The following is a 24,763-nucleotide window of genomic DNA, read 5'->3' as shown; positions in this document are numbered from 1 at the left end:
ACTATTAGATTATTTAGACATTTTAGTTTTACTCCATTTGTTTAGCAGACCCTGAAGGTTTTTGTTTCATCATGTTTCTTTTGCTCCCTATATTTTATTTATTTGTTGTGCACTTGAATTTATTTTTACACTATTTTTATATTATAAAATAATACTTTCTACAACTTCTTTATGAAAATCTGTAACTATATAGTCAATGTATTAAACGTTTAAGGAAAATAAAGATCTTGTTACCAGTCTAAATTATCCTTTTAATGAGCCTACAGTCTAATTAGATACGATCCTTAATAATATAAATAAAGTATAATAATTTCTCGTCACTTCTTTACGCAGTATATAAAGTAATGACTTTAAAGGACAGTGTAGTTTGTTTTAGTTTTTAATTAATCCGGATTAAATTGGCAGCCAATGAAAATTCCGTGTTTTTTTAAGTGAACCTCTCGGTTGCGCTTTTTAAGGCGTTTGTCCCACTGGGGCCGCCGTAGACAGCAGTACGGCCCGCCTCCAACTCAAAAGTCTGTTGATGAATTTAGGAAGCAGGTCGAAACAAGTCTGACAGAGTTCAACAGCAGGCAGAGCTTTAAAATTCAGAAACATTTTGTGAAAGAGATGCTCGGCTGCTTGTGGCGAGTTCACGGTCACTCGCCGTGAGCAGAAACATGGTTGTGTTGCGTTCAGAGTCCTCAGTATTGTGGCTCCTTGTTATTGCTGTGACAGTTCATGTCAGTGGAGCTGCAGGGAAACCGAAACTGCTCGACTATGGGGCGAGCTGTGAGTCTGAGGACAGCGCCATCAGCCTGAGGTCCAGTAAAACCTCCTCAGCGCTAGAACCGGAGCCAGGAGACCCCGCAGACGCGTTCACTGTCCTGACTCTGGACGGGGAGTTCTCCTACCAGCCCGGTGCTCTGCGGGGACCCCTCATTATTCACGCCTTCTCCAACAAGTCCGGGTTCCTGGAGTGTCTGTGGAGCTCGGAGTCGTCCCTGAGCAGCCTGGTGGAGGAGCTGCCCAACAGCACCCAGGTCCTGTTTCTGTCCCTGGATGACTCCGCGTTCAGTGATGCTCTCTGGATGAAGGAGCAGGTGCAGCGGGTCGCCATGCACAGGTGACCGGAGAGGAGCCGCGGCTCCTGGGCACAGTGTTAGAGTCTAACAGGGTCCTGTTAGAGTCAGCCCGGTGGTTACACTCCGTTAAACATGTGGTTTAACACTGCAGGGATCATTTACTTAAGTAAAAGTATCAATACAAAAATGTTAAATAATTAATTACAAATAAAAGATCAGCCTTCAAATCAATGCAGTGATTATGAACTTTAATTTTAATAATAATAATAATAATAATAATAGTAATAAACTTTACTTACAGCACCCTTCATACAAGAAATGCAGCACAAAGTGTTGAAAATGTCTATGAGAATACACATAATGGACATAAAACAAACAAGGCAACATTTATATAAAAGGACATTTAAAACAGTTTAAAACATGGAATAATTTATTAATAAAACCATAGAGTTGTAAAACTATAAATCATAAAAATACGTGGCATCCCTGACATCTATAGGTAGTGCTTTCCATAGCTTTGGGGTGTAATTGACATTGAATAATCAATTAATCCACTAGTTGTCCACTATTAAATTGATTATCAAATTCATTTGTGAATTGATTAATCTGTTTGAGTATTTTTTTAAAACCTTTAATGTCCAAACTGAGAAAAAAAGCAGTGGATTTTTTTCAGAATCAGAACCAGAAAGATTTTATTGATCCCAGAGGTGAAACTATGATTCATTACAGTCGCTCCAATGTAAAGAACAGAGAATCATAAGAATAAGAGTGTGACATAGAAGTATGTTTTTTTTTAATCAGGAATATTTTATTGAATTTTGACAGGATTACACAACGCATGATCACATCAAGTATCAAACTTAAGCATGAAACCCAGTCACAATCCTCTCCATTCCACTAACCCCTGATAACAACAGGACGGACCTCCATCTCATGGACAGTACAAAAAATTACAGATGAGCTGAGAGTCAGGTTTAATATTAAAAGACAGGGGGAGCGAAGTCTGTGTAAAAGGAAGGTTCACAATAATGGGCTTCAGGACTATATACATTTAATAAAATAAATTAGAAATAAAAATGTGCATTATGCTGCAACGTGTAACACTAGTACTTAAGATATTAAGAATAAAATATGTTCACTGTGCTGAGTCTGTAAGAGTGTAAAAATATACAAATATGTGCACTGTGCCACATTTACTTTTTATAACAGACCTCATAGTTTTTTTTTTAAATACAGGCCTCTACCAAACTGTTGAGAAGTCACTTTATGATAATTGTAAAACAGAAAGAAAACACAAAAATTACAAACCATACTCTCCTGAGACCCTGTGTCCTCATATGAGGTTATCAGATTTTGGGTTTACTTGACCTTATTCTTTATTCTACTTAACTTAAGGCGCTGACACACCAAGCCGACGGTCGGCCGTCGACCAAAGTCGGGCCATCGGTGAGCGTCTGCCACCCAAGTTTTTGCGGTGTGTCCTGTAACAATACTTCAGTGTTGGCGGCTTTTCGGCCAATTGAGCATGTTGAATCGGCAGCGGAGCTTGTCGGTGAGAGAGATCCCTCTGATTGGCTGTTCAGGTTTTATTTCCTCGCCCCTGTAGCGAGTGAATCTGCCTGTAGTGAAACCGGGGCTAACCAGTGCTTCCTCCTCAGGCTCCACTTCACTCAGCTGCCCGACAGACCCGCTGCTTCTTCCCACTTTAACCTGAATAACAAACTGGAGCTAGCTGGGAGCGGCTAGCAGAGCGTTAGCTGCAGCATGACTGGAGGGAAGCACAGCCAGTTAGCCTCCGCTAGTCTCTGAGCTAGCCCCGGCTCGCCGTTTGGATCCAACCGGAGCACCAAGCCCTGGTTTGTTATTCAGGTTAAAGCGTGAAGAAGCAGCGGGTTTATCGGGCAGCTGAGTGAAGTGGAGCCTGAGGAGGAAACACCAGGACCATCTGGATGTAATAGTCCGTGGAGGTGCTGCAGTGCTCGGCTGCTCAGATAGGATGTAGTCCGTGTAGTGTGTTCAAATGCAACTGACACAGGGCGACTTGAGGCGACTTGAGGCGACATAGACGACGCAACAGTTGGCTTTCGTCGCCGCTAGTTCTTTGATGTCGGTTTGGTGTGTCCGCACCTTTAGACCTGCTGTCCTCATTCACTTTTTTGTGCCATCTAGTGGCAGTAAGAGCACAATTCACTAATCCATGTAAAAACAAGATGGCAGCCATCTCTGCCAAGTCAGTCTGCAGCCGGTCCCGACACAAAAGTGGACAAGATCCAAAACCTGATCACATTTTAAATGTAGTAAATGTAGTCATTGTGCAGAATGACCCATTCCAGAATTATATGTATTGTATTATTGGATAATAAACAGAAGTGAATTAATGTGAAAGCACAACCCAGAAATATTGGTTTACTACTTTGACCAATCACATTAAAGCTCCTTAATGTTTCTGCAGGAATAAGGAGGTTCTGTCCAGGCTGCACTTCTCTCCGGTGCCGGTCTTCGCTCTGGGTAACTGGATACCCAACGTGCTTTACTACTGGCGCTGCTGGGCACGCAACTGTATCTATGCCCAGGCTGTTTTCAAATCCGAGGGTAAGATTGCCGTCTCTTCACAGACCTAATGAGTCCCATTCTCTGGCTGATGTGTGTGATTATTGAGAGAAGGACTGTCTTTTATAAGTAGAGTTTGGACCATCAAAAACAAATGGTAGAAATAATATTTTATTTTCATTTATCATTTAAGCAGCCAAACTTACTGTACTGACTGCTGTGTACATTCGTCTTTTTGCCAGTTTTTGTCGGTTGTTTGGTTGTCGGTCCATTTGTACGTACGTCCCATTCTTGTGAATGTGATATCTCAAGAACACCTCGAGGAAATTTCTTAAAAATTCGGCACAAATGTCCACTTGAAATCAACAATTAACTGATTATCATTTGGTGGCCAAAAGTCAAAGGTCACTGTGACCTTGCATCCATCTCATTCTCTTGTCTGTCTCATTCTTGTAACGCGATATCTCAAGAAGGCCTTAAGGGAGTTTCCTCGAATTTGGCACGAACGTCCACTTGGACTCAAGAATGACCCGATTAGAATTTGGTGGTCAGAGGTCAAGGTCACTGTGACCTCACTGTTTTTAGCCATAACTCGAGAAGTCATATACTAATTAAGATAAAATTTTACACAAATGTCTAACAGGATAAAATAATGAAGTGATGACTTTTTATATCCAAAAGGTCAAAGGTCAACTTCACTGTGACATCACAATGTTTTCTTGCCATTACTCAACGTCATATCTCAGGAACAGAAGGAGAAACATTTGGTCAGATACTGAATATATAAGTATAGATAAGTGTCCATGTTATAAGAGACATGGATGTAAACTGTAAGTGCAACTGGAATGGTTAAAGTTTTAATTAATTTAATTAGTTTATTGTGAATTTCTATTTTATTTCATAGATTCTTAACTTGAAGTAGTGGTTTATTTTTCCTATTTCTCTTTTTGTGTTTATTGTGGTCATTTATGCACCAAGGTAATTCCACGTATGTGATTCTGAATCTGCTGTAGGTATGAGTTTACTTTGAAACTGTCATTAATATTTAACTTAAGTCAAATCAGTTTATTTGTTCAGCACAGTTTAAATACAACCACCAGCTGACCAAAGTGCTTTACACAGTGAAAAAGAAAAAGTACAGAAACTAACAAATGACAGAAAGACAATGATGAAAACAGATATTGAGATACCTGAAACACAGAAAGCCAGAAAAAACAAGTGGGTTTCAGCCTGGATGTAAACATTCAGTGGTCGGGGATGATCAGACATGTAAAAGGGAGGCAGTTTCACAACTTTGGCCCGACCACAGGAAAAGCACAGTCACCTTTTTGCCCTGAACAATGAACTGGGACAGAAAGCAGCAGCTGATCAGATGACCTCAGTTTTAGCACAGTGGTTCCCAACTGGTTCCGTCATAGGGTCCAAATTTCTCCTTAGTCATTAGTACAAGGTCCATGCAGTTTAATACATTCAGCGCCATAAATGTGTTTGGCTGTGTCATCGAGTGAGTTTGCTGTCTCTGTCAAGTATCTGTCCGTTAGTCGCTCAAAATACTTCAAAATAAAAGATCTGTGCCAAAAATTCACTGTACTTCAAAATATAAAGTTTATTTTTACAAACTTGACACATTTGTGAGTCACTTCTGGTCCATTCAGAACGGGCCCATGACCCACTTTTGGACCACGACCCACCAGTTGGGAACCACTGTTGTAGCAGGACAGTAGAGAGGTGAAAGGTCACTGAGATATGCTGGAGTAACATCTTGTAGTCAACCCTAAATGTCACCAGTAATCAGTGCAGTGACCTTAAAATTGGACTCATATTTAATATCGGACAATTTTTTTTTAGGATCGTTTTTTACACCACAAATTTTTCATACCATTTCAGGGTATAAAGTTGCCTCAGCTTCATTCAGTGAATTATGAACATATATTTTATATTGTTTCCCAACATTTACCCTGTGTATTGGACGTAGGTTGATGGTTGTGTATTTTTCTGTCCTCACAGGGTGGAACATGCCCGTCATCGTCAAGAGACTGGATGCCAGGTATGACTGGCTCATGAAGCGCTGGGATAGAAAGTCGTATCAGCTGACTGATGCAGGTGATGGGTGTCAACCTTCCCCCTCGGTGGCGGGTGCTGTGGCCTGGGTGTCTGAGGGAAACTGCTCTTTCTTCACTAAGGTCTGCTAATGTTAACGGGCTTCCAGCTAACACTGTTACTTCTTTTACAATCTGGTAAACAACTGTGTCTCACTGATAATGAACATGATCATTAGTTGCCATTTTACTGCTTTTTCTTCTTTGTAGTCGGTCAGTAGTCACTCCATAGTCTTGTTTTTAAACACACAGGAAGTATTGACTTTCATCTGATATGACATTTTGTTCTTCCTTCCAGGTGGAGAGCATGGCCAAATCCAATGCCTCTGGTGTCCTTGTCTACGCTCTGCCCGGTAATCCGATCCAGGACATGAACTGTGTTGAGGATGAATGTGACACAGCGCTGGACATCCCTGCTGCCATGGTGCACATGGAGGGTTCGGTCGCTCACGCGCTTGAGTAAGACTGACTGACCTGGAGGATTAAAAGCCTCCTGACTTTGATGATTAACATCCGTGTACATAGATTAACTGAACACTTTGAAGGTTAAAGGAAAGATTCTGGAAAGTCTGTTTGCCTAATCGCATGTTGACTTGGTCCGGTCACAACTTTAAAGGATGTTTCTGAAATTCATCAGTCCATGTCTTTAAACTACAGAGAATCTGATTGTAAAAATGCATCAGGTGTAAAATATGATAACGTCTTTTTTCATGCTGCTCGTCACATTTTGGTTTGATTCTTCTGAATTTGTATCGTAGGTTTGGACAGCTGGTGTATGTCTCCTTCCAGAACACCCCATCCCCGAACTTCTTCATCAGTATCGACCATCAGGGGGCGCTGGCTGAGATGGGCTGGTCTCTGTACCCTTCGTTCAGCTTCGTCAACTGGCAGGCACAGTGGTAAGGACGCAGATGGACGTCTGAAGGGTTGAAGAGAGTCTGCAGAAGAGATATATCATAGATTTGCAACCTAAAATGAATGTGAGCCAGGGGTGTACGTTTAGGGAGCAATGGCCCCTTTCCTACTTCCTGCCCACCTACTTCCTGCCCCCTTGCTCAGACCACATGCATCTTCCAACTTGGCCTCCATTTTGAACTCTACTGCACACCCGAGGCTCTCTGACTGTAGTTAAAAATCCTTTATTAATACATTGATAAACCAACACATTTCGACAAGAGAGTCTTCATCAGGGTGCCTCAGATGCATTTTTGGACTGCCTGCCTGTACCATGGACTTTTACACTAAGTGGGCTGATCAGTCATTCTTTTTTTATTTTAACCCCATCCTTGAAGAGCATCTGACTTTTTACAACTAACTACATAGAGCCTTAACCCAGTGCAGCGCTCCATTTGAGCCATTTGGATGGTGACACGTAACAGACATAAACCTGCAAAGTGTTTCCATTCTAAACAAGGCTACTTGCTGAGTTTTGGTGAGGATGGTTGAGCTTGTACAACCGCAGATGGACACAATTCGACTTGCACCCCCGTCTTAAAAACTAGCACTTGGAAGCATTTTGGCTTCTTGAAGTTGAAGGGAAAAGGAACTTGGACAGGAGTCACACTGTTTGCAAGTAATTTCATCTGTTCATTTTAAGTATGGATCATTACAAATATGCTATGTTTTAAAAGTAGCAAGTTGTCACACAGTAAGATAAAAAAAAAGTTGTATAGAAATCGATAATTTTGATGGATCGATAATCGTTTTGTAGCGCTCACAACAGACCGTGACGTACCTGTAGTTTCCCACCCCTTCTAAAAACTGCTTCTGTGGTAGTTCCAGCTGCAGTAACTGTCTCCTGGAGCACATTTTGCCATGATGACACACACACAGACTCACAAGGTGAAAACAGTACCAGCTGTCACCACGTTGCAACTGGCAAAAACGCTATGAACAAAAATCAGAAAATATTTTCAGGACTGCGACGCAAATTTTACTTTAAGTCTCTTGAAAGAATCCCTAATTTGACAAATCTAACACTAAATGTATCTCTCTTTTTTTAAAATTTGAAACATGATATTTGAATTTGATGTGTATAGTTTGCTTGTGTGAAAAATATGTTTTTGCATGTACCCCTGACTTTATTGTCTGTCTCCAGGTTCGATTTCTACGCCGACCTGCAGACCAAACTTCAAAGTCCTGCAAAGGTTGTTCCTGTTTTTGACAAAGTCCAAATGCAGGGGGAGACGGGAGCGGTGGCCACGGTCGACCTGCCTTTAGGTACCCTCATCAGCAGTATGTGTGAGAATGGCAGGTTTAAATGTGCTTAGTGGTCATTTCGTACCAAAGGTGACAGATATTCTGTGACTATTATTATTGTTTTAATGTCCTAATGGAAAAGTCCTGTTATATGACACTTAAACTCTCCTCTGACACCCAGACTAGTGGTGTTATTGTTCACGTTTGTAGCTTTAAGACAAGCTGACTGTGTTCAATAACAGGGAAACTATGAATGTGCAACAAAAGTTTTCACAGACAGTTCCTGTGTGGCTGAGTTATGAGAGGACTGTCAAACAGATTTAGGTCTGACCTCGGTGATATAATCCATTTGTAAGGGAACACTTCTGTCCAAAGCATCCATTAGTGTTGGCTCAAAACTGCTAACCTGTTCAAAAAACACAACATTAGCATGCAGAGGTAAGAGGAATTTAGCATTAGAGCATCAGTGTGAACTCTTAACGCAGCATGAGAGGAACTCGAGCTTTGTTGAAAATGATAATGATATAAACATTTGCACATTTTGTCTCTCCTCAGCCCTGTCGAGCTTTGACACCCTGGAGCTCGACGCAGCGTTGTCGTGTCCTGGCAAGAGAGACTCGTCCTGCGCTCACTGGGATCACACAGTGCAGCTGTTCATCTGTTGCGATCCTCTCGGTCCGTACTGCGACACGGAGCTGGGCAGATGGATCACTGCCTTCCGCAGGTGCGATGGTGATGTTAAACACAAGATGATCATAATAATTACTATTTATATTAATAATCCACAGTTTTTGTGGAATAAATACATCTATATGTGCCGTCTGTGGATCTTGTAAGATTGTGAAAAATATCAATTTAAGGCTTTAAAGAGTGTTTGAATTAAAAAGAAATTAAGATAATTACTTGAAGGAACATCCTTTACTTTTTTATTTCTTAATATTTCTTTTTTCCCTACTGTTTTCACTTCTGTTTCCAGATATTGCATTATAATGTGCAATTTGTGGAGCCGAACTGCTACAAGCATTTTATATACTATATCATTTTAGCCCTTATCTCTGCCTCTCTGGCTGTGTATAGTTTTGTTATAGCCCCCTTTTCATAGACATCCTTTGACAGAAATAGAATATGAGTCAATCCAAATGAATATTACGGCTGAGAGGCTTTATTTGTTTTGTTTTGTTTTGTTTTTTGCAACAGTCTTTCTTTGTGTGTGTAGGTGTGGGGTTTTTTATTCTTTTTTTTTTATTTTTATTTTTTTTTACATTTTTTACATTCATTTGTTTTGTTTTGTTTTTTGTTGTTTTTCTTTCTCTATGAGTTATATGAATATGAATAATAAGTCTGTTTTATGCTTTCTATTGACAATAAACTGAGCACAACAGATATTAAAAGAACATTTTGGATTTCTGTGAAGTGGGGATTCATCAGGTGCTTATCCACGGTCAGTGTACGTTAGATATCGGTCGGCATGCTCTCAGTTTGGATGTTGGCAGCAGCAAAACTTATTTTAGCAACCCATAAAAAGTCCCACTGAAAAAAGAAAATCAGTATCTGTTTAAGCGTACACCATGTTTGGAATGTTTTTACCACTTAACCTTGCTGTCAGACAGCGATTTTAAATGGGGAACTAAACTGAAACTGAAACTTATCTATGCTCCCGTCAAAGCCACCAAATCCCAATGACAAAAACAGTAATTTTACATCGCAGAACACGGGAGTTGCTGGTCTACCACTGCCAGGATCGATTAGTTTGCTTGTCTTATTGTGTGACTTTGGTGTTCTAAAGGTCCACTGTGTAAGATATGGGGGGATTTAGTGGCGTCTAGCAGTGAGGATAGCGGATTACAACAAGCTGAAACTTCTCCTGGTTAGAATTAGGAGATTTTTATTGGGAGCTGAATCATTCGCAGAGGTCTGTTCCTCTCCAAAACAAATGGACCAGCTGATAAAAACCGGCAAAAACAGTTTCTCACTAAAAATCTGTCATTCTCCTACTCCATTCAGCTCACTAGAGACGTGCCATTAGTCCAGCACCTGCTAATGTGCACTCACCTTTTTTCACTGATACCTTAAAATCCAGACGTTGAAGAGATTTTCACTCTGAGCCGAATTACCCACAGAGGTCTCTTCCTCTCCAAAACAAACAGACCAGGTGATTTAAACCGGTAAAAACACTGAATAAAGCAGTTTAACATTAAAAAATCTGTGGTTTTCTGACACTCTTGTCACGGTGGGGCTTTTAACTACACAGAGAGAAATGTTTGGGCACATTTTGTATTGAAAACTAACACGACAGGAACAAAATGCACATCAGAATATTCTTATTAATATGTTATGATGAATATTGATTTAAACCGTGTCACCCAGCCGTTTTTCCAGGCACAATTAAAAAGGACCTAAATGTGTTTTCCTGTGACAATCCTTATGTTTTATCTGATATGTGTGATATGATTGTACTGTATGTGTTATATTGGCAGAGGCACCGGACGCTGGCTGACAGACGTGTCCCCTCTGATCCCCCTGCTGGACAGCAACAAATGCACCCTCACTATGAAGACGGTGCCGTGGGCGATGCCGTGGTTCGTCTCCCTCAACCTGAGATTCAGTGTCAGCAATCGCACAGGTATAAACTGTCATAACACTTAACACACATGTGAAACTGTTCGTGGGTGCTCTGAGCAGGCAGTACAGCTTCAGGTGACAGAGGTAGAGACATGTCGTTGTTCTGAAAACAATGGGAAGTTAGTTATTGTAGTTTGACCCACTGATTTGGCTTGCTCGTTAACACAGTCAGCAGTCGTAGCAGCAGCGGTGACACAGATCATGGAGGCAGTTAAGGTGCTTTAAAACACTTAGACCTGATTGCCACAAATGATACATATTTGAAGAGTCAGTGTGACTCACACTTCCCAAGGATATCATTATCTCTGATGTGCATCGCGAACGTCCATAAATCCACTCAGAATAGAAAAAAGAACATAATCCAGAACTCACCTGGGAATCCTCACATTTTTGGCTGCGAGGTGTTGGTGTTTCCCCACTCTCAAAATGAATAGTGGTGCAGGGGTGACATTTTTTGAAGGCCAGTCCATCAATTAACATCACCCTGGTTTGCTTAACAAAAAGCCAGTGGGATTTTTATGTTGTAGATTGTATTATTGCAGAAAATAAGCTCTGTGCCAAACAAAAATTTACAATACTTACACACAACCACATTTTTCAGGTGAGACAAATGAACCAGAAATGCCTAAATGCCAACACATTTCTGGGTTTTAGGACTCATTCCTGCAGCACTATAGAGGCTCTGACAGAGCCGTAGATGCTGACAATCGTTTATTACTGTATTCCTCATTTTCTGTAACCAGTTTAGCATGATAGCATGGTGGATTTACTAAGTTAGCAAGCCAACTAGCTAGCCGCTACATAATAATAATGATAAAATGTATTTGATATAGCACCTTTCACAGAAGTCAAATGCAATCAATAAAAACAAAACAACAAAAATAAAGTAAAACACAGAGCAAACACAGGCTAATGAGGACCCAAACAGAAACATACCAGGGAACAAGCATTAGACAATTTTGGCCATTTTGGAGAAGGTGGGTCTTCAGTTGTTTTTTAAAAATTTCTAAAGAGACCACAGACTGTAGACCTGATGGAAGAGAGCTCCATAGTGTTGGAGCCACAACTGCAAAGACATGATCACCTTTTATTTTGAGTCTGGAGAGTGGGACAGCCAGTAGGTCCTGTTCTGAAGACCTAAGAGACCTACTGACAATATGTAGATGGAGGAGATCACTGATGTGTTCAGGTGCCAGACCGTGGAGGGCTTTATACGTGAAAATGAGAATCATAAAATGAATCCTGAACCTGATGGTAACCAGTGTGAAGAAACTAAAATGGGAGTGATGTGAGTTGACCTGTCGGACCTGGTTAACAGCCAAGCAGCAGTATTCTGGATTATTTGAAGACGTTTCAGAGAAAATTTGTTTAGACAAGTAACGGGAGAATTACAGTAGTTCGGTCGGGAGGACACAAACCGATCTGAGCTTTGCAATATTTCTCAGCTAAATAAAACAAGTTTGGGTCAGTTATTTAACATGATCAACCTGCATGGCCTGATCAAAAATAACACCCAGATTCCTAAAATTTTAGCTGCAGAAAGGGACCCAATACTCTATTATTATTAACCTCTGTCTTGTCTGTGTTTAATTGTAAGTAGCTGTCTGACATCCAGTCCTTATTGGCAATCAAACAGTTGTAAAGGCAAGCAAGTTTGTTGGTGCTAACAGGCTTAAATGAGACATACAGTAGAATGTCGTCAGCATAACAATGATATGATATACCTTTGAACTGGCTAATAAATTGACCATGTAGAAGCATGTATAAAGCAAATAATATGGGATCTAAGACAGAGCCCTGTGGTACACCACAGGAAAGAGCAGCAGTGTCAGACCTGAAAAGACCAAGAGACACAAAGGAATTTCTTTCTGCAAGGTAGGTGAGAAACCAGTCAAGGGATTATATACACCATGATAGAACATTTTATCCATACACTCTCAGCAGGTAGTATCATTTCACTGGTTAGAGATGTAATGACTCACAAAGTTCATGGTTTGAATTATTAGAGTAAGGTATCACAGAAATGTTAACACAGCAATAATGCCTCAGAGTGTGCCACACAACTCTGTTTTTAAACTAGTATAAACTGAGCTGCATGAACAAAACTATATAAATATAATATCTCATCAACCACTGCCGTATTTAACACTGTACAATATATCAAATATCTAACACCCTTTGTGGATAATTTTAGCAGCTACAACACGGACTTAAAACAGTGGGCATGACAGTAAAACTCACACACCAAATTCACAGCTCAGAGAAAATGTCATGCTCAGATCTGAACTCTCCCACTGTGAGAATGGAGAGCCGCAATAATGTGATCCCAGAACATTTTCTGTCCATGGCACAGAGCGGGAATCTCTCTGCAGGAAGGAACAGGCTGTCTGTGAATACTTACTGGAAGATGTCTGGATAAAAAAGACGCACATTAAAGATGACGCTTTTAGTCCCAGAAAACTACTCTGACTCAGCTTCCTTAAAATATAAAAAAAATACAGAATATATGATTATGACACAGAGGATGGTCGGGGAATAAACCGTGTCATAAAAAGGTAAAAGAAGTGCCACATCACATTCTCCCAAAACCAAGGTTGATGTATTTAGATTTCTTGTTTCATCTGAGCCACAATTTTAAGTCAAATATCATAAAACATAAAGGAAACCAATATTTTTCGTAATAAATAACCAAAACAATGAACAAGATTGTTATTAATTTTTTGTTGATTGACTTTATTACCATATTTGATCACATTTATTGTACTTACAGCTTGTCATATTACTACATACATTTACTCCAGTATTTAAGTACCATTTCCTAGGTACTTTACTTGAGTATTTCCTTTCCTTCTGATGAAGGGCTGGTGCCGGAAACCTCACATGTGGTGATATGATTATAATTGCCAAAAGGAGCATTTTCTGGTGTGAGGATCAGTTTCTGTATTTAAGTAATAACTATGTTAACATTTTCATTAGCTAATAGCCTTCTGTGTTGCAGATAATGGTGCAGAGAAGCTCCGCCCCTTCAGAGTGATGCCACTGTACAGTGGGGGAACCTTTGACAGAACCTACAACAAGAGGTTCCATCCAATCAAAGTCTCCGTCCCGGTGTCGACCAAAAAGGTAACAGATCTGACACTGATCATAATTAATCATTTAAAGAGCTTCCTGTCTCATCTTAGCAGCTGTGTGTTTGTTCTCAGGTGGAGCTGTATGCTGTCATCACGGCCCACGGCTACGATGAAAACAAATGTGGAGAGTTTTGTGTCACTTCTCACCACTTCTTGATCAACGATGTTTTTAACAACACACTGACATTCGATTCAGCAGGTGAGAAATGTTTGAAGAATATTTCCTGTTTTGGTTACTGACAAAACAATCTTACCTCAAGGTTAATTTTTGTAGCTGTTGTGGAGCTTTCAATCATATCACACTATCTTCATCAGCAGGAGTTTGCTCACTTGTAATGGAATTTTAGATGGCTAAATTTTACTTTTTAAGGAGTTGTTGTCTACGTGGCTTATGAAGGAGAAGTGTTCAGAAAAATAGAAATTTAAACATTAATACAACTGAAAGTTTTAGAAACTGACGTTGAGCCAAGATAGTTTTATCAAAGATTAAGACTGAACTTTGAAAGTCAGTATTGAGGTCATTAGATTTAATTTAAAGTCTTGCAAGTAGGTTTCGAAATGCTAACATCGCACATTGATCAGGAACCTCATGTCCACTACCTTCACATACATTGGTAGTAAATTTGCGAGACAGTAAAATTGGTAGTAGAACCTCAGGTTAAATAATGAAATGTGTTAATAAATGTATTTCACACATGTTGATGCCCTCTCCTTTCTTCATTTTCAATTGTTGACATCTTCAAATGCCTTATTTTGTCCGACTAACAATTAAAAGCCCAAAAGATATTCTGTTTATGATGATATAAAACAAATTTTTTCAAGAAATCCTCACATTTGAGAAGCTGTAATAAATGTTTGGCATTTTTGCTTGGCGTTTAAGTTCTTGTAATTTAATCTCGTCTCGATCAGCTAATTGATAATGGACACTGAGCTATAGGATCATTTCTTGCACTGATTGTTGTGTTTTCATCTTCACCATCAGGAACACCTCTGGGCTGCACTCTGACGGTGAAAGAGGGCGCCGTACCAAATGAACACGGCACGTGGCTGTACGGGCGTGGAGGCTGGTGTGATGGACTACAGGTCGACCCCTGGAGGACGGATATCACCAAACAGGTACAACCCTACGACTCTAAACTTTACCATTTGCTATTTGTTCTCTTATTGAGCTCAAACAAATGTAATTTTTCTACACAGAAGCTGCTGTTTAAAGCTCTACCAATCAATAATTTTATATTTACAATGTATTAAATGCGTAATGTGAACAGAAGCGACTGCTCTAGCTGGTAAACATAGTGGAGCATTTATCAGATGTTTTTCTTAGTAGTTGGTGGAGACTAGGGGTGGGAATCTTTGGGCACCTCACGATTCGATTACGATTACGATTGAGGGGCTACGATTCGATTATAAAACGATTATTGATGCATCTTTAATTTATGTATATTGATGCACTTTTTCACAACACACATTTCTTTTTGTCTCACTGAATAAGCATTCAACACTTGCAATTTTTAAAAACAGTGCATTTGTAATAAGAAAGAGTTGAATTCATTTCCATTATATTTTATTAAACATATAAATGGAAATGCTTGCAAACTGAAAAGTTAGAACTTCGTTGTACGGAACCAAAGGTAACAACAGGTATCTTAAATCACAAGATAAAATGCACAGTTAGAGTAATAAATGATTCGGTGGCGACAGACGTCTACGCATCACATGTAACCGCGTTCCTACCTGCCTGCCTTCAACAGTGACGCCATGACTTCTGTTTTGGTTTGATGGTAGAGTGTCGGTGAAATAGCGTCGGGATGGGATGGTGTATCTGGGCTCCAGTGTATGCAGCAGTGCTTGAAATCCCTGATTTTCCACGACAGAATAAGGACGCAAATCCTTGGCAATAAATGCCGCGATGGCCTTCGTAATTCACTTCGCCTTTTCCGATGAGGGTGGCAGCTTTCTAATTGCTTCCTCGATTGTTCTCTGGTCGGTAGCGCCACTAGTAGCCGCAGCAACAACAGCCTGCCGTCTCCCTGACTCCTTCGTCAGGTGGAATCGAGTTACATGGCTGCACATCCCAAAGTTTCCCGGAGATGACACGTACCGCGCTTCTTAGTTCCGCATTATTTAGAACCTTCTGTATTACTCTAATTAACAGATTTAAATAATCGAAATTTGGACGTTTGTGAATCGATTCAGATTCGTCCACGTCCGAATCGCGATGCATCTAAGAATCGGAAATTTCCCCCACCCCTAGTGGAGACCAAACCAGAGCTGAAAGAAGAGTGAATACTGAGCGCACAGTCCTCAGTTAGACGGAGACACAACTTAAAATGAATGTTAATGTTGCTTTATAAGGTGATATTATGCCAGTTTTGTGTTTACATCTTCTGTTTGAGACACACATAATTAGGGTTTTTAAGAACCGTTTAAATGCCAGTAAGCCTCTCTCCCTCCAGTAGATTTACAAGAACCTGACATCAAAATCAAGGTCACACTGCAGTAAAACATTTGAGTGAGGATTAAAATCAAGGAGCACCTAATTATTCTGAAGTGACCATAAAGGCTCCTGATATAATCGTGTAAACTCTTGACTTGCTTCCTGCCTTAAGTGCTCTCTTGTACTCAGCAGTCATATGAGGAAGAGTCCTGGGATCAGATTTACTCCAAGATTTAATTGTGAAAATGTAAATTTTGTGATTTTTAGTGTTTACGTGTTTACTTTTACTTTAGAAGTTACTATATTTTGTACCAAAGTTAGTATTTTCGCCAGGTGTAAGCCTGGAGGGATCGTGCATTATTTGGTTGTGCGTGTGTGAGAGTGTGAGAGTGTGTATCTCTCTGTCTGCAGCTAATCTCACAAACTACTGGACCAATCAGCCTAATATTTTGTGTGCACAAGTATGACTGTATCCTTAAGGACCTCTTGTGGTTGTGTTTACTCACAAGTGTTGAAAAACCTGTTTTATCGCCATCATTGACTGCTGACTCCTCACTTCATAAGGGGCCATTAGGGGCCGCAAGTTTTCCGGAAATTGTCTTGACTGAAAATAACGAGCCTTACTGTCTGTTGCAGGCCACATGTTGGCTGTCGTCCTGGCTCAGAAACTGACATCCATAGAAAAGTTTGGTCTCATGTTGAACTGGAGCATCCACAGATTAATTCCATACCCGATATGTTATGATTCACCAAAGTTATGCACAATAAAAGATGAATAAATTCCCATTTTTGTTATTTGTGCTGCCATTTTTACCGTAAGGGAACCATGTGGGACAACTCTATCAGGTGCAGCTGCGACCTGATTTTGTTCCATGTGCCACACAGTGTCATACCAGACTGGGAGTGTTTCAGAAACATTTTGCCTGCCTGATTTAGTAGACTTGCAGATTTTTTTGTTTTTATGTGCCTTTATTTGATAGGACTACATGCAGTAAAGGGCTGCAGGCTGGAATTGATCCTACAACCTTTGTACATGGGACAGCCACTCTAACCACTGAGCTACTGGGTGCCCTGATTTGATCATTTATCTGTGATATTTGTGCCTCTACAAATGGTAGTAGTAGTAAATAGTAGTAAGTGGGGCTATGGAGTTAAATAACTTAAATATCTTTTTTAATATTGTTTTTTGTTATTTCCTATTTTGTTGTGCTGTTGCCAACAGACAAAGTTAATACTGTTTAAAATCCTGTTATGAATGACATGAATCAAAGATGTTTTGCTACATTCATCCTCATAATTATACTGTATTTATGAGGATGAATGTATTTCACATATTGTGCCTGTTTGCAGGAGAAATTGATCTGCTCTGTGCAACATGCAGCAACTGTCAAAAAAAGACGAGGCTTGTATTTTATTTTCTGCGTTGTGCTGCTGGAATTATAAAAACTGTCTTGAGTGGCTGCAATCAGCTCCGGCAGCCCCCTGGTGGCGATCTGGACTCCACTGTTAATTATTATTTGCTTGATGAAGATATGTGTGAAATTGAAACGTTCCATCTGTATTTATTCACTGAGTTTTATTACAGTGTGTGGATCCTTTCTCTCTGTTTCTGTCCTCTTTCAGCTGAACATGACCGAGTTTGAATCCAACAAGGTCGTCTACTTCGGCCTGTTCAACGGGACAGATCCTAATCCATCCAAGGAGCCCGGATACATCATCATGTCGTCTTTCTTTGTCTTTTACAAATGACGCCGCTCTGTAAAACTCTACATTGTGAATGGTGATGTGAACTTCCGAATGTGTTGTGTGTGTGTGTACAATCAACGTCAGAGATTAAATTTCTATTTTCCTACTGCTTTCACTGACTGTTTCCATCACTCTTGCTCCTGTTTCATTAACTTGCACAGACAGGAGGTAACCTTTAGGCTTGATGAATGATAAAACCAGCGCTGACGGAGAATATAACTCTCCACACTCGCCCAGCACGATCGGCCATTTGCATTTTATCTCGAGACGTTACCTTGAAGTCAAGCCTTTCAGCTAAATAGGCACTCCATGTGCTTTTTTTATGCCTCAAGCTGAAGATGCTTTGTTCTGAGAGCATCGGCTTCTCCTCGCTAATTACATGTAATCATGTCCAACTTGAAACTTTGAGGTGAGGAAAGTGTTTCTCAGTGAGTCATCTGCCTTTGCGTCTTACTATTGTTCTCTTTCATTAGACGTTCGTGTAGCGAGGATGGGCCAACTGCAGATGTGGAAAATTATCAGGGGGTTAAAGTGCTCCTGCAAAAGTAGCAATATTACCAGCTATTTATTATACTCATTGTGTCTTTAGAGGAAAAACTTACTATTTTTTCAGGTGCATGGACAAATTCAACCAGTATTATTTTTATTGTGTGTGAAAAAGCTGAACATGTGGATGTCATGCATTATCGTACATTGCCGTAGCAGATGCTTTGTTCCAAACATACTTAAAATAACAGCATCCAACTTCCAGTGCATGAAATTATGAGTTTATTTGCTTTGGGGTTTTTTTCTTAAATGACATTTCACAGTATTTAAAACATAAACATAAAAAACTTAAGACATTAAGTAAAAAAATTCATCATTGCGTCATAAAAAGGGGTTATTTTTCTGAATAGAAAGGTTAGTGGTTACAAAGGTTGTTTTATTTTTAACAGAAGGGTTCCATAGTGTGTCAGTAACATCAAAGGCATCGTTTTCTCTGCATTAGCTTAACTTGGTTTACACAATTAATACACAACTCCCTCTGGCCAACAAAAAAACCCCACATTTAATAGTACTTAGCCTACTGAACGATTTAAACTTTAAACTCAATTTTAGGCTAATTTGCTTTAATGATGCCTCTTTTTTCTTCCCTATCCATGTAAAAAGTAGCTACAAGTAAAATACTAAGGCACTGAAGTTGAAGTGAACGTCATGGCAAAGTCACATGGCATCACAGCAGAATGTTTTATTGATGACTACAGGTACACGTGCAGGTTTAGACCTTGACGCAGGTTTTTCTGCAGCTCCTCTCACTGTCAAAGTGGTTGCTGTTTCCCAGACAGCCTCCGAACCAGAACTGAGCGCAGGAATTAGCAGTGGCGTCATAGTACCACTTCACCACGTAGTCCCGGCACGGTCCTGGATCCAGCACTTGGCCGCAGCGCTCTGCTGGAGGCAACAGAAAAACACAAAGAAGTGTCAAATTTAACAAGACTTTCACAACTTCATTTGGTTCGGTTCACTTTCACACTGCACTTTTTAAAGCGGACTAAACCGCATGGACAACGTCACGCAGTTGCAACAGCTGCTCGTTCGTGGGCGGTATTGCCCAAAACGACCACCGACCAGGAAGAAAAAAAGCACGAGGAAGAAGAAAACCCGGCTCATTGATTGGCCCGGACTGGAAACGGAAATCCATCCCCTTCAGCCGGCTTGGTCACTACAAAACACCAAACACCAATGAGCTCTACGTCACTTCCTCTCTTTGGTTCGCTGGATAGTCCATTGGCATTTCCCACTGTAAGCGAACCACACCAGGGTTCACTTGCAAGTGAACCGAGACATCCAGTTTTCAAACGGACCAGGGTTTGCTCATTTGGTCCGCACCAGAGTTTGAGTGAGTGTTCACACCACTCCAAACGAACCAAACTATCCGTGGAAGCGGACCAGGGTTCGTTTAACACGGACCAAATGGCACCAGTGTGAATGTGTCCTAAGAGTTTAAAGCCACGCTAGCAGCTCTGAAAGGCTGTACTGTCACGCAGTGGTGCAGTGGTGCTATCCAATTTCCCCGGGTTCTGTGTTCCCCAGCTCAATATTCTAACAATGTGACACTTCAAGGGGATCTTTCAAAGGGTGGTATTTCCCTGGGTAAATATTTTGAAATGGCCCATCTACAGCTTAACATTACTGTGGCCTGCTGATGTTTCACTCTGTGAAGCCTATGCCCTCAAATTTGTAGGGAAGATTGTTTTCTTGTCTTTGTAACAGAGGCTAAACAAACAGAGGCTAAACAGATTGTTACCATTCAAACTGCATTTCAAACGCCCATATCCTTTCGTTCTTGTGCAATTTGAACTGGGAAGCTAGCCCTTATCAATCTCTGACAATGTTAGTCTACATCAAGAGACATACAATACCAGAACACATCAGCTATCATCTGACCATGATCAAACATCTCAAGTGGGGGCCAATGTTTCGAGCTGATTGGCTGTAGCCAGTGGATGTCTGGGCCGAGACTTCCTCTTCCGTGCACCAGTCATTTTGGCTAATCTCAGTAAACAGATATGTGCTTATGAATTCAGATAAATTTAAAAAAACGCTTGTTTAAAGCTAACTTGTTATCAGATGATAGCTGAAGGATCCACCCCTCGTTTTCAACCAGCTCCAGCCTCTCATCCAAATATGGTCACTTCCAGTTGCTGCTGGTTGTAAAAGACCAAGAGGGCTACAACCAAAATGCCCAACTTGAGGCTTCAAAACTGTAAGCCACAAACCAGTCGATGACATTACAGTGGGTTTACACTTGCTCCATATGGACTATTTACTTGCCGATTGATCAATACTACTCAGACTACAAATGGAAATCAGAGCACCCTGATACCAAAATCTTGTCCTGTCACCTACAGATTCTTCATACATATGCAGATGTTTATAGAGATAAGAGACATAGGCCCTGGGAACATAGGGACTACCCCTTTTGACCATGTATGATGTAAACCTTCTAAGTTTAGCGTGTGATCATGCTGACATTTGATAATTAGCACTAAAGACAAAGTACAGCTGAGAATGATGGGAATGTTGTTAGATTTGCAGGTATTTTTTGGTCATAAACCAAAGTATTGGAAAAGGTGGAGGGATTGCCAAAGTTGCTACACTTCATCCTGAGATAACCATGAAATCAAATTGCATTGCAATGTATCCACAAATTTGAATCTCATAGCAGCCCTGAAGACAAAGTCAGAGGATCACCAAGTCAGAAGGATTCATCCTCTGGGATCATGAATGTCGGCACAAAATGTTGTGCCAATCGATCACGTAGTTGTTGAGATATTTCAGTCTGGATTATTACTTTCGTTTAAATTTGGACATTCGTATACCTGTTAAAAATGTCAGCATACAAAGCTTATAATGTTTGAAAGGATTTCATTGTGTGACAAACTTTAGCTGTCCACAATTTCCTGCAAATTTATTGCACTCGGTTTGATTTAAAGGAGCAGTCTGATATTTGGGGTAAGACACATATGCTAAGCTAACTGGCTTCTAGCTGTAGCTTCACATTTAGCTATAGCAAATTTGTGTACAGTGGTCTTAGTATTCTTAAAACTTTCTGTAAGACAGCAAATAAATGCTTAAAAAATACTGAGTCTATAGCCAGTAAGTTCATCTAAAATTTTGTTGAATGCTTTGACTTCATTGTCTCAACATTTCCACTGAATATGGAATAGGCATATCTCCATCCTACAGTCATATCCGCTGTTACCTGCGTAGGTGTCAGATGGCAGCAGTGGGGGAGTCGGAGGCGGCGGTGGTGTTTTCTTCTCAGGTGGGGCCTTCAGAGTGGGACCAGCTGGCCCGATGGCTCCCGTCATCACCACGTGGTGGTTGGGGTCCTTCATGTCAAACTGTGGGAGGAACTCTGTGACGGGTCTGAAGGGTTCCCTGTCGAAGAATGGAAATCTCTGAATTTCTGAGGAGCTTCTGTCGTCCATCTTGGGTCTTGGCAGAGTGATGGGTTCTCTGCCGGGTTGTGATGCCGGAGGGCCGGGCTGTAACAGAGGAGGGAGTGTTTTGATCTGCTGTACCTTTATTTATCCAGGTAAGACAGTACAAAGCTCATGTTACTTCAGCAGCTCTGTTTGCTTTGTCCGAATTTTATGTCAGTTCATTTAATAGTACCACAAATGTCAGCTTCATGGTGGCGCTAAAGGAGAAGTCAGAGAATTGCCGAAGTCAGCAGGATTTATCCTCTTGGGATGGTGAATTTCTGTACCAATTTTTGTGCCAGAGGAAAAGATAAAGGATCACCAAAGCCAGTATGAGTCATCCTCTGGGTACCATGCATGTCTGTACAAAATTTATTGGCATTCCATCCAATAGTTGTTGAGATACTTCAGTCTGGACCAAAGTGGTGGACCAATGAGCAAAAATACCAAAGGTTTTGTATGATTTCACCTGGTTGCCTCTGGATATTGCACGTATATTAAGCATTAAACACAAGCCTATGGTGACAAAAGGAGGTAGAAAAATGAGTGAGTTGTGTTCTCACCACTATCTGAACCCTCCTGTAGTCTCCAGTGAAGGTGGGGGTGTCGGTATCCGTCCTGTACGGAGGTTCTCGAACGTTACCAGAGACCTCTGGGATTCCTGGAGGAAGTCTGGAGCTCGGGATGGAGCTGAACAAATGTCTCTCTCCGTCCTCACAGATATGGCTCAGCAGTTTTTTCTCCAGAGCTGCAAGACAAGGAGACCAACACGGTAAATGTACAGCTTTATATATATATACTCTACTGTATAGTTTCATCTCTTTTCTGAGTACCAGCGCATGTATACAGACTCCCTGTAGTAGCTTCCAAGTCAACAACAGATTAGATTTGAGCAGTTTGAGTTGTCTTGCTCAAGAGCACCATGGTAGTATTTGTTGTAGTAAACTGATTTTCCCAGACTCACATCTATGCCAAGGGTTTTCCCCCTCATTATGCTCAGAATGTGTGAGGACCAAACATTATTCTATCCAGACTGTTGCTCTTTGTTGCCACCAAGTGTCAGCAAGAGAAATTGTTTGAAATTTTCTACTTTATGTGTAAATAATTTTCTGAACATCTAAATCTTGACTTCCAAGTGAAGGCAGAGAAAGTTTGTTGTTTTAAGTGACAGTTTACACATCATTTATGAGTCCTGATTTCTCCCTCAGTGTTGTTTAGGACATTTTGGGTTTCAGTTCAAATCTCAAATTGCCATCTTTGTGCACACTGACAACTTCCTGCCAGTAGTCACATTTAAAACATGACATGAATTTACAGGCACATAAAGTGAAACTGTGGAATCACAGTTTGTTTGTCTTTCAGTATTTTACATTAAAATCAAATTTTAAAGGGTTGGTTTGTCAGATTTAAGAAAACAAATATCTTGCAATGCAGACGGTTTGGGTTTCTCCACCTTAAATGAATGAAGGTGAATGGTATGTTACTTTTTGTGTTCACAGCATTGAAAAATTACTTTTTAAAGAATTTCAAGTATCATTGTTTCCATTGTCCCTGAATAATAATAATAATAATAATACTGCTGATAAAAACACACTGTGGTCTGTTTTCAGTGGAGCTACTTTCTGCCGAAAAAATAGACCTTACTCTTTAAATTATCCAGAAAATCAGTGACCAGAAAGAGATGTTACTGTTCAATTAGGGATGTCAGTTTCAGTTAATTTTGTTTTTACATAGTGCGACAACCATTGATCTGTAACTAACCAGTTAATTTTTAAGAAAAATTGTATTTTATTTCAGCCTGGTGCTCCATTGTCCACATGAGCTTTAGTGCAGCATTTAAAGTGCTATATATTTAGAGGTGGTGAAATTGGACAACATTGCTGCTGAAACATGGTGGCCACCATATCATCTTCCCCCAGGTGGCTCCAGTGAGCAAGTGGCTTCATTTTGAGCCACAAAACCCCTTAGCATTGTTAACTGTGTTAGCACCACTAGCCAGGCTGACACTTGCTTAACTGCAGCGACCTGGGGGAAGACTAAAGGGTGGGCACAATGTTTCCACAGCAACACTGTTGGGTCAGGACGGTGTTACAAGTGGTGAATATGGAATGTATGGTGCTACTAAAGCCTCATTTCCACCGAGCAGTACGGTACGGTTCAGTTCAGTTTAGTTCGGTATGTTTTTTTTCTGTTTCCACTGTGAAAAGTTGTAGATGGTACCAGTGGAACTGTTCCATACTGTCCCCATTTTTGGTCCCCCCTCTGTTGGGGTACCTAGCACACAGATCTGATACTAAAAGGTGGAACTGTGACTGGCTCATCATGGCTCACCTGGAAGTGTTTTGAAATCATCGATCAGGTACACATGGTCGCTGTCAGGGTCAGACGCCATGAGATTAAGCTCCTTCTTGAACTCCTCAAACAGAGGATCGCTCTCATTCACCACCCCGATCACAAACGTCTCGATGTTACTCCCCTGAGCTTCGGACACGGCCCTCTCCAGACTGACCGTGTCTCTCTTATCGGCCTGCCCATCTGTGATGATGATGGCCACCTTCCTCACACCTGCCCGTGCCGCCTTGAACACCTGGTTGGCCTGCTGGATGGCACTGCCCGTGAATGTCCCCTCACCCAGATAGGTCATGGAGCGCACCGCAGACTTGATCTCATCACGAGTGGCTTCCTGCCTGAGGCTGGCCACCACCATGTTGATGTGGCTGTAGAGGACCACACCCACCCGCGTGGTGTCCCGGCTGACCGAGGCTCGGTCGATCAGGGCGTTTACAAAGTCTTTGATCACATTGAAGTTGTCGGGGCCGACACTCTCAGAGCTGTCGATCACAAAGACCAGCTCCAAGGGGGTTTGGCGGCAGGTCACTCCACAACCTAACAAACAAAGTCAAGTTAACATTGTTAATCTAGTTATAGAAGTTATCTCATGACACTC

At 40.9% G+C, this 24,763-nt stretch overlaps 2 protein-coding genes across 4 annotated transcripts in view; one reads left to right on the top strand and one right to left on the bottom strand.

The window, feature by feature from the left end:
* The first annotated feature begins 497 nt into the window (after positions 1-497).
* Positions 498-17,963, top strand: LOC117265541 (uncharacterized). Of its 2 annotated transcripts, none has more exons than XM_033640079.2 (12): positions 498-1,105; positions 3,517-3,656; positions 5,622-5,797; positions 6,012-6,172; positions 6,472-6,612; positions 7,812-7,933; positions 8,468-8,636; positions 10,390-10,535; positions 13,533-13,657; positions 13,738-13,864; positions 14,648-14,781; positions 17,726-17,963. In XM_033640079.2, exons 1-12 carry the CDS (start codon positions 660-662, stop codon positions 17,849-17,851), a joined length of 2,013 nt encoding a protein of 670 aa, XP_033495970.2. In that variant the 5' UTR covers positions 498-659; the 3' UTR covers positions 17,852-17,963. The 2 variants fall into 2 exon arrangements, with proteins under 2 accessions (XP_033495970.2, XP_033495971.2); XM_033640080.2 differs by lacking the exon at positions 17,726-17,963 and adding an exon at positions 16,739-16,888.
* A 630-nt stretch (positions 17,964-18,593) lies between these two features.
* col28a1b (collagen, type XXVIII, alpha 1b) overlaps positions 18,594-24,763 on the bottom strand; it is a 28,418-nt gene continuing 22,248 nt past the window's right edge. Inside the window, exons 31-34 of one of the 2 annotated variants that reach the window (XM_033639980.2) lie at positions 24,148-24,702; positions 22,380-22,564; positions 21,594-21,879; positions 18,594-19,279 (exon numbers count right to left, since the gene is read on the bottom strand). In XM_033639980.2, coding sequence (XP_033495871.2) covers positions 19,107-19,279; positions 21,594-21,879; positions 22,380-22,564; positions 24,148-24,702 — 1,199 coding nt within the window. In that variant the 3' untranslated portion in view covers positions 18,594-19,106. The remainder of the gene's footprint in view (positions 19,280-21,593; positions 21,880-22,379; positions 22,565-24,147; positions 24,703-24,763) is intronic. The other variant, XM_033639981.2, reaches the window with a different exon arrangement.

This window comes from Epinephelus lanceolatus, chromosome 10, assembly GCF_041903045.1.
Source record: "Epinephelus lanceolatus isolate andai-2023 chromosome 10, ASM4190304v1, whole genome shotgun sequence".
Lineage (NCBI taxonomy): Eukaryota > Metazoa > Chordata > Actinopteri > Perciformes > Serranidae > Epinephelus > Epinephelus lanceolatus.
Note: the sequence above shows the minus strand (reverse complement) of the source record. Positions and strands in the feature narration are given on the sequence as shown.

Coding starts and splice junctions, on each gene's coding strand:
- LOC117265541 (XM_033640079.2), top strand. CDS start 660: ATGGTTGTGTTGCGTTCAGAGTCCTCAGTATTGTGGCTCCTTGTTATT. Junction 1,106..3,516: donor CAGCGGGTCGCCATGCACAG/GTGACCGGAGAG, acceptor ATGTTTCTGCAG/GAATAAGGAGGTTCTGTCCA. Junction 5,798..6,011: donor ACTGCTCTTTCTTCACTAAG/GTCTGCTAATGT, acceptor TCTTCCTTCCAG/GTGGAGAGCATGGCCAAATC.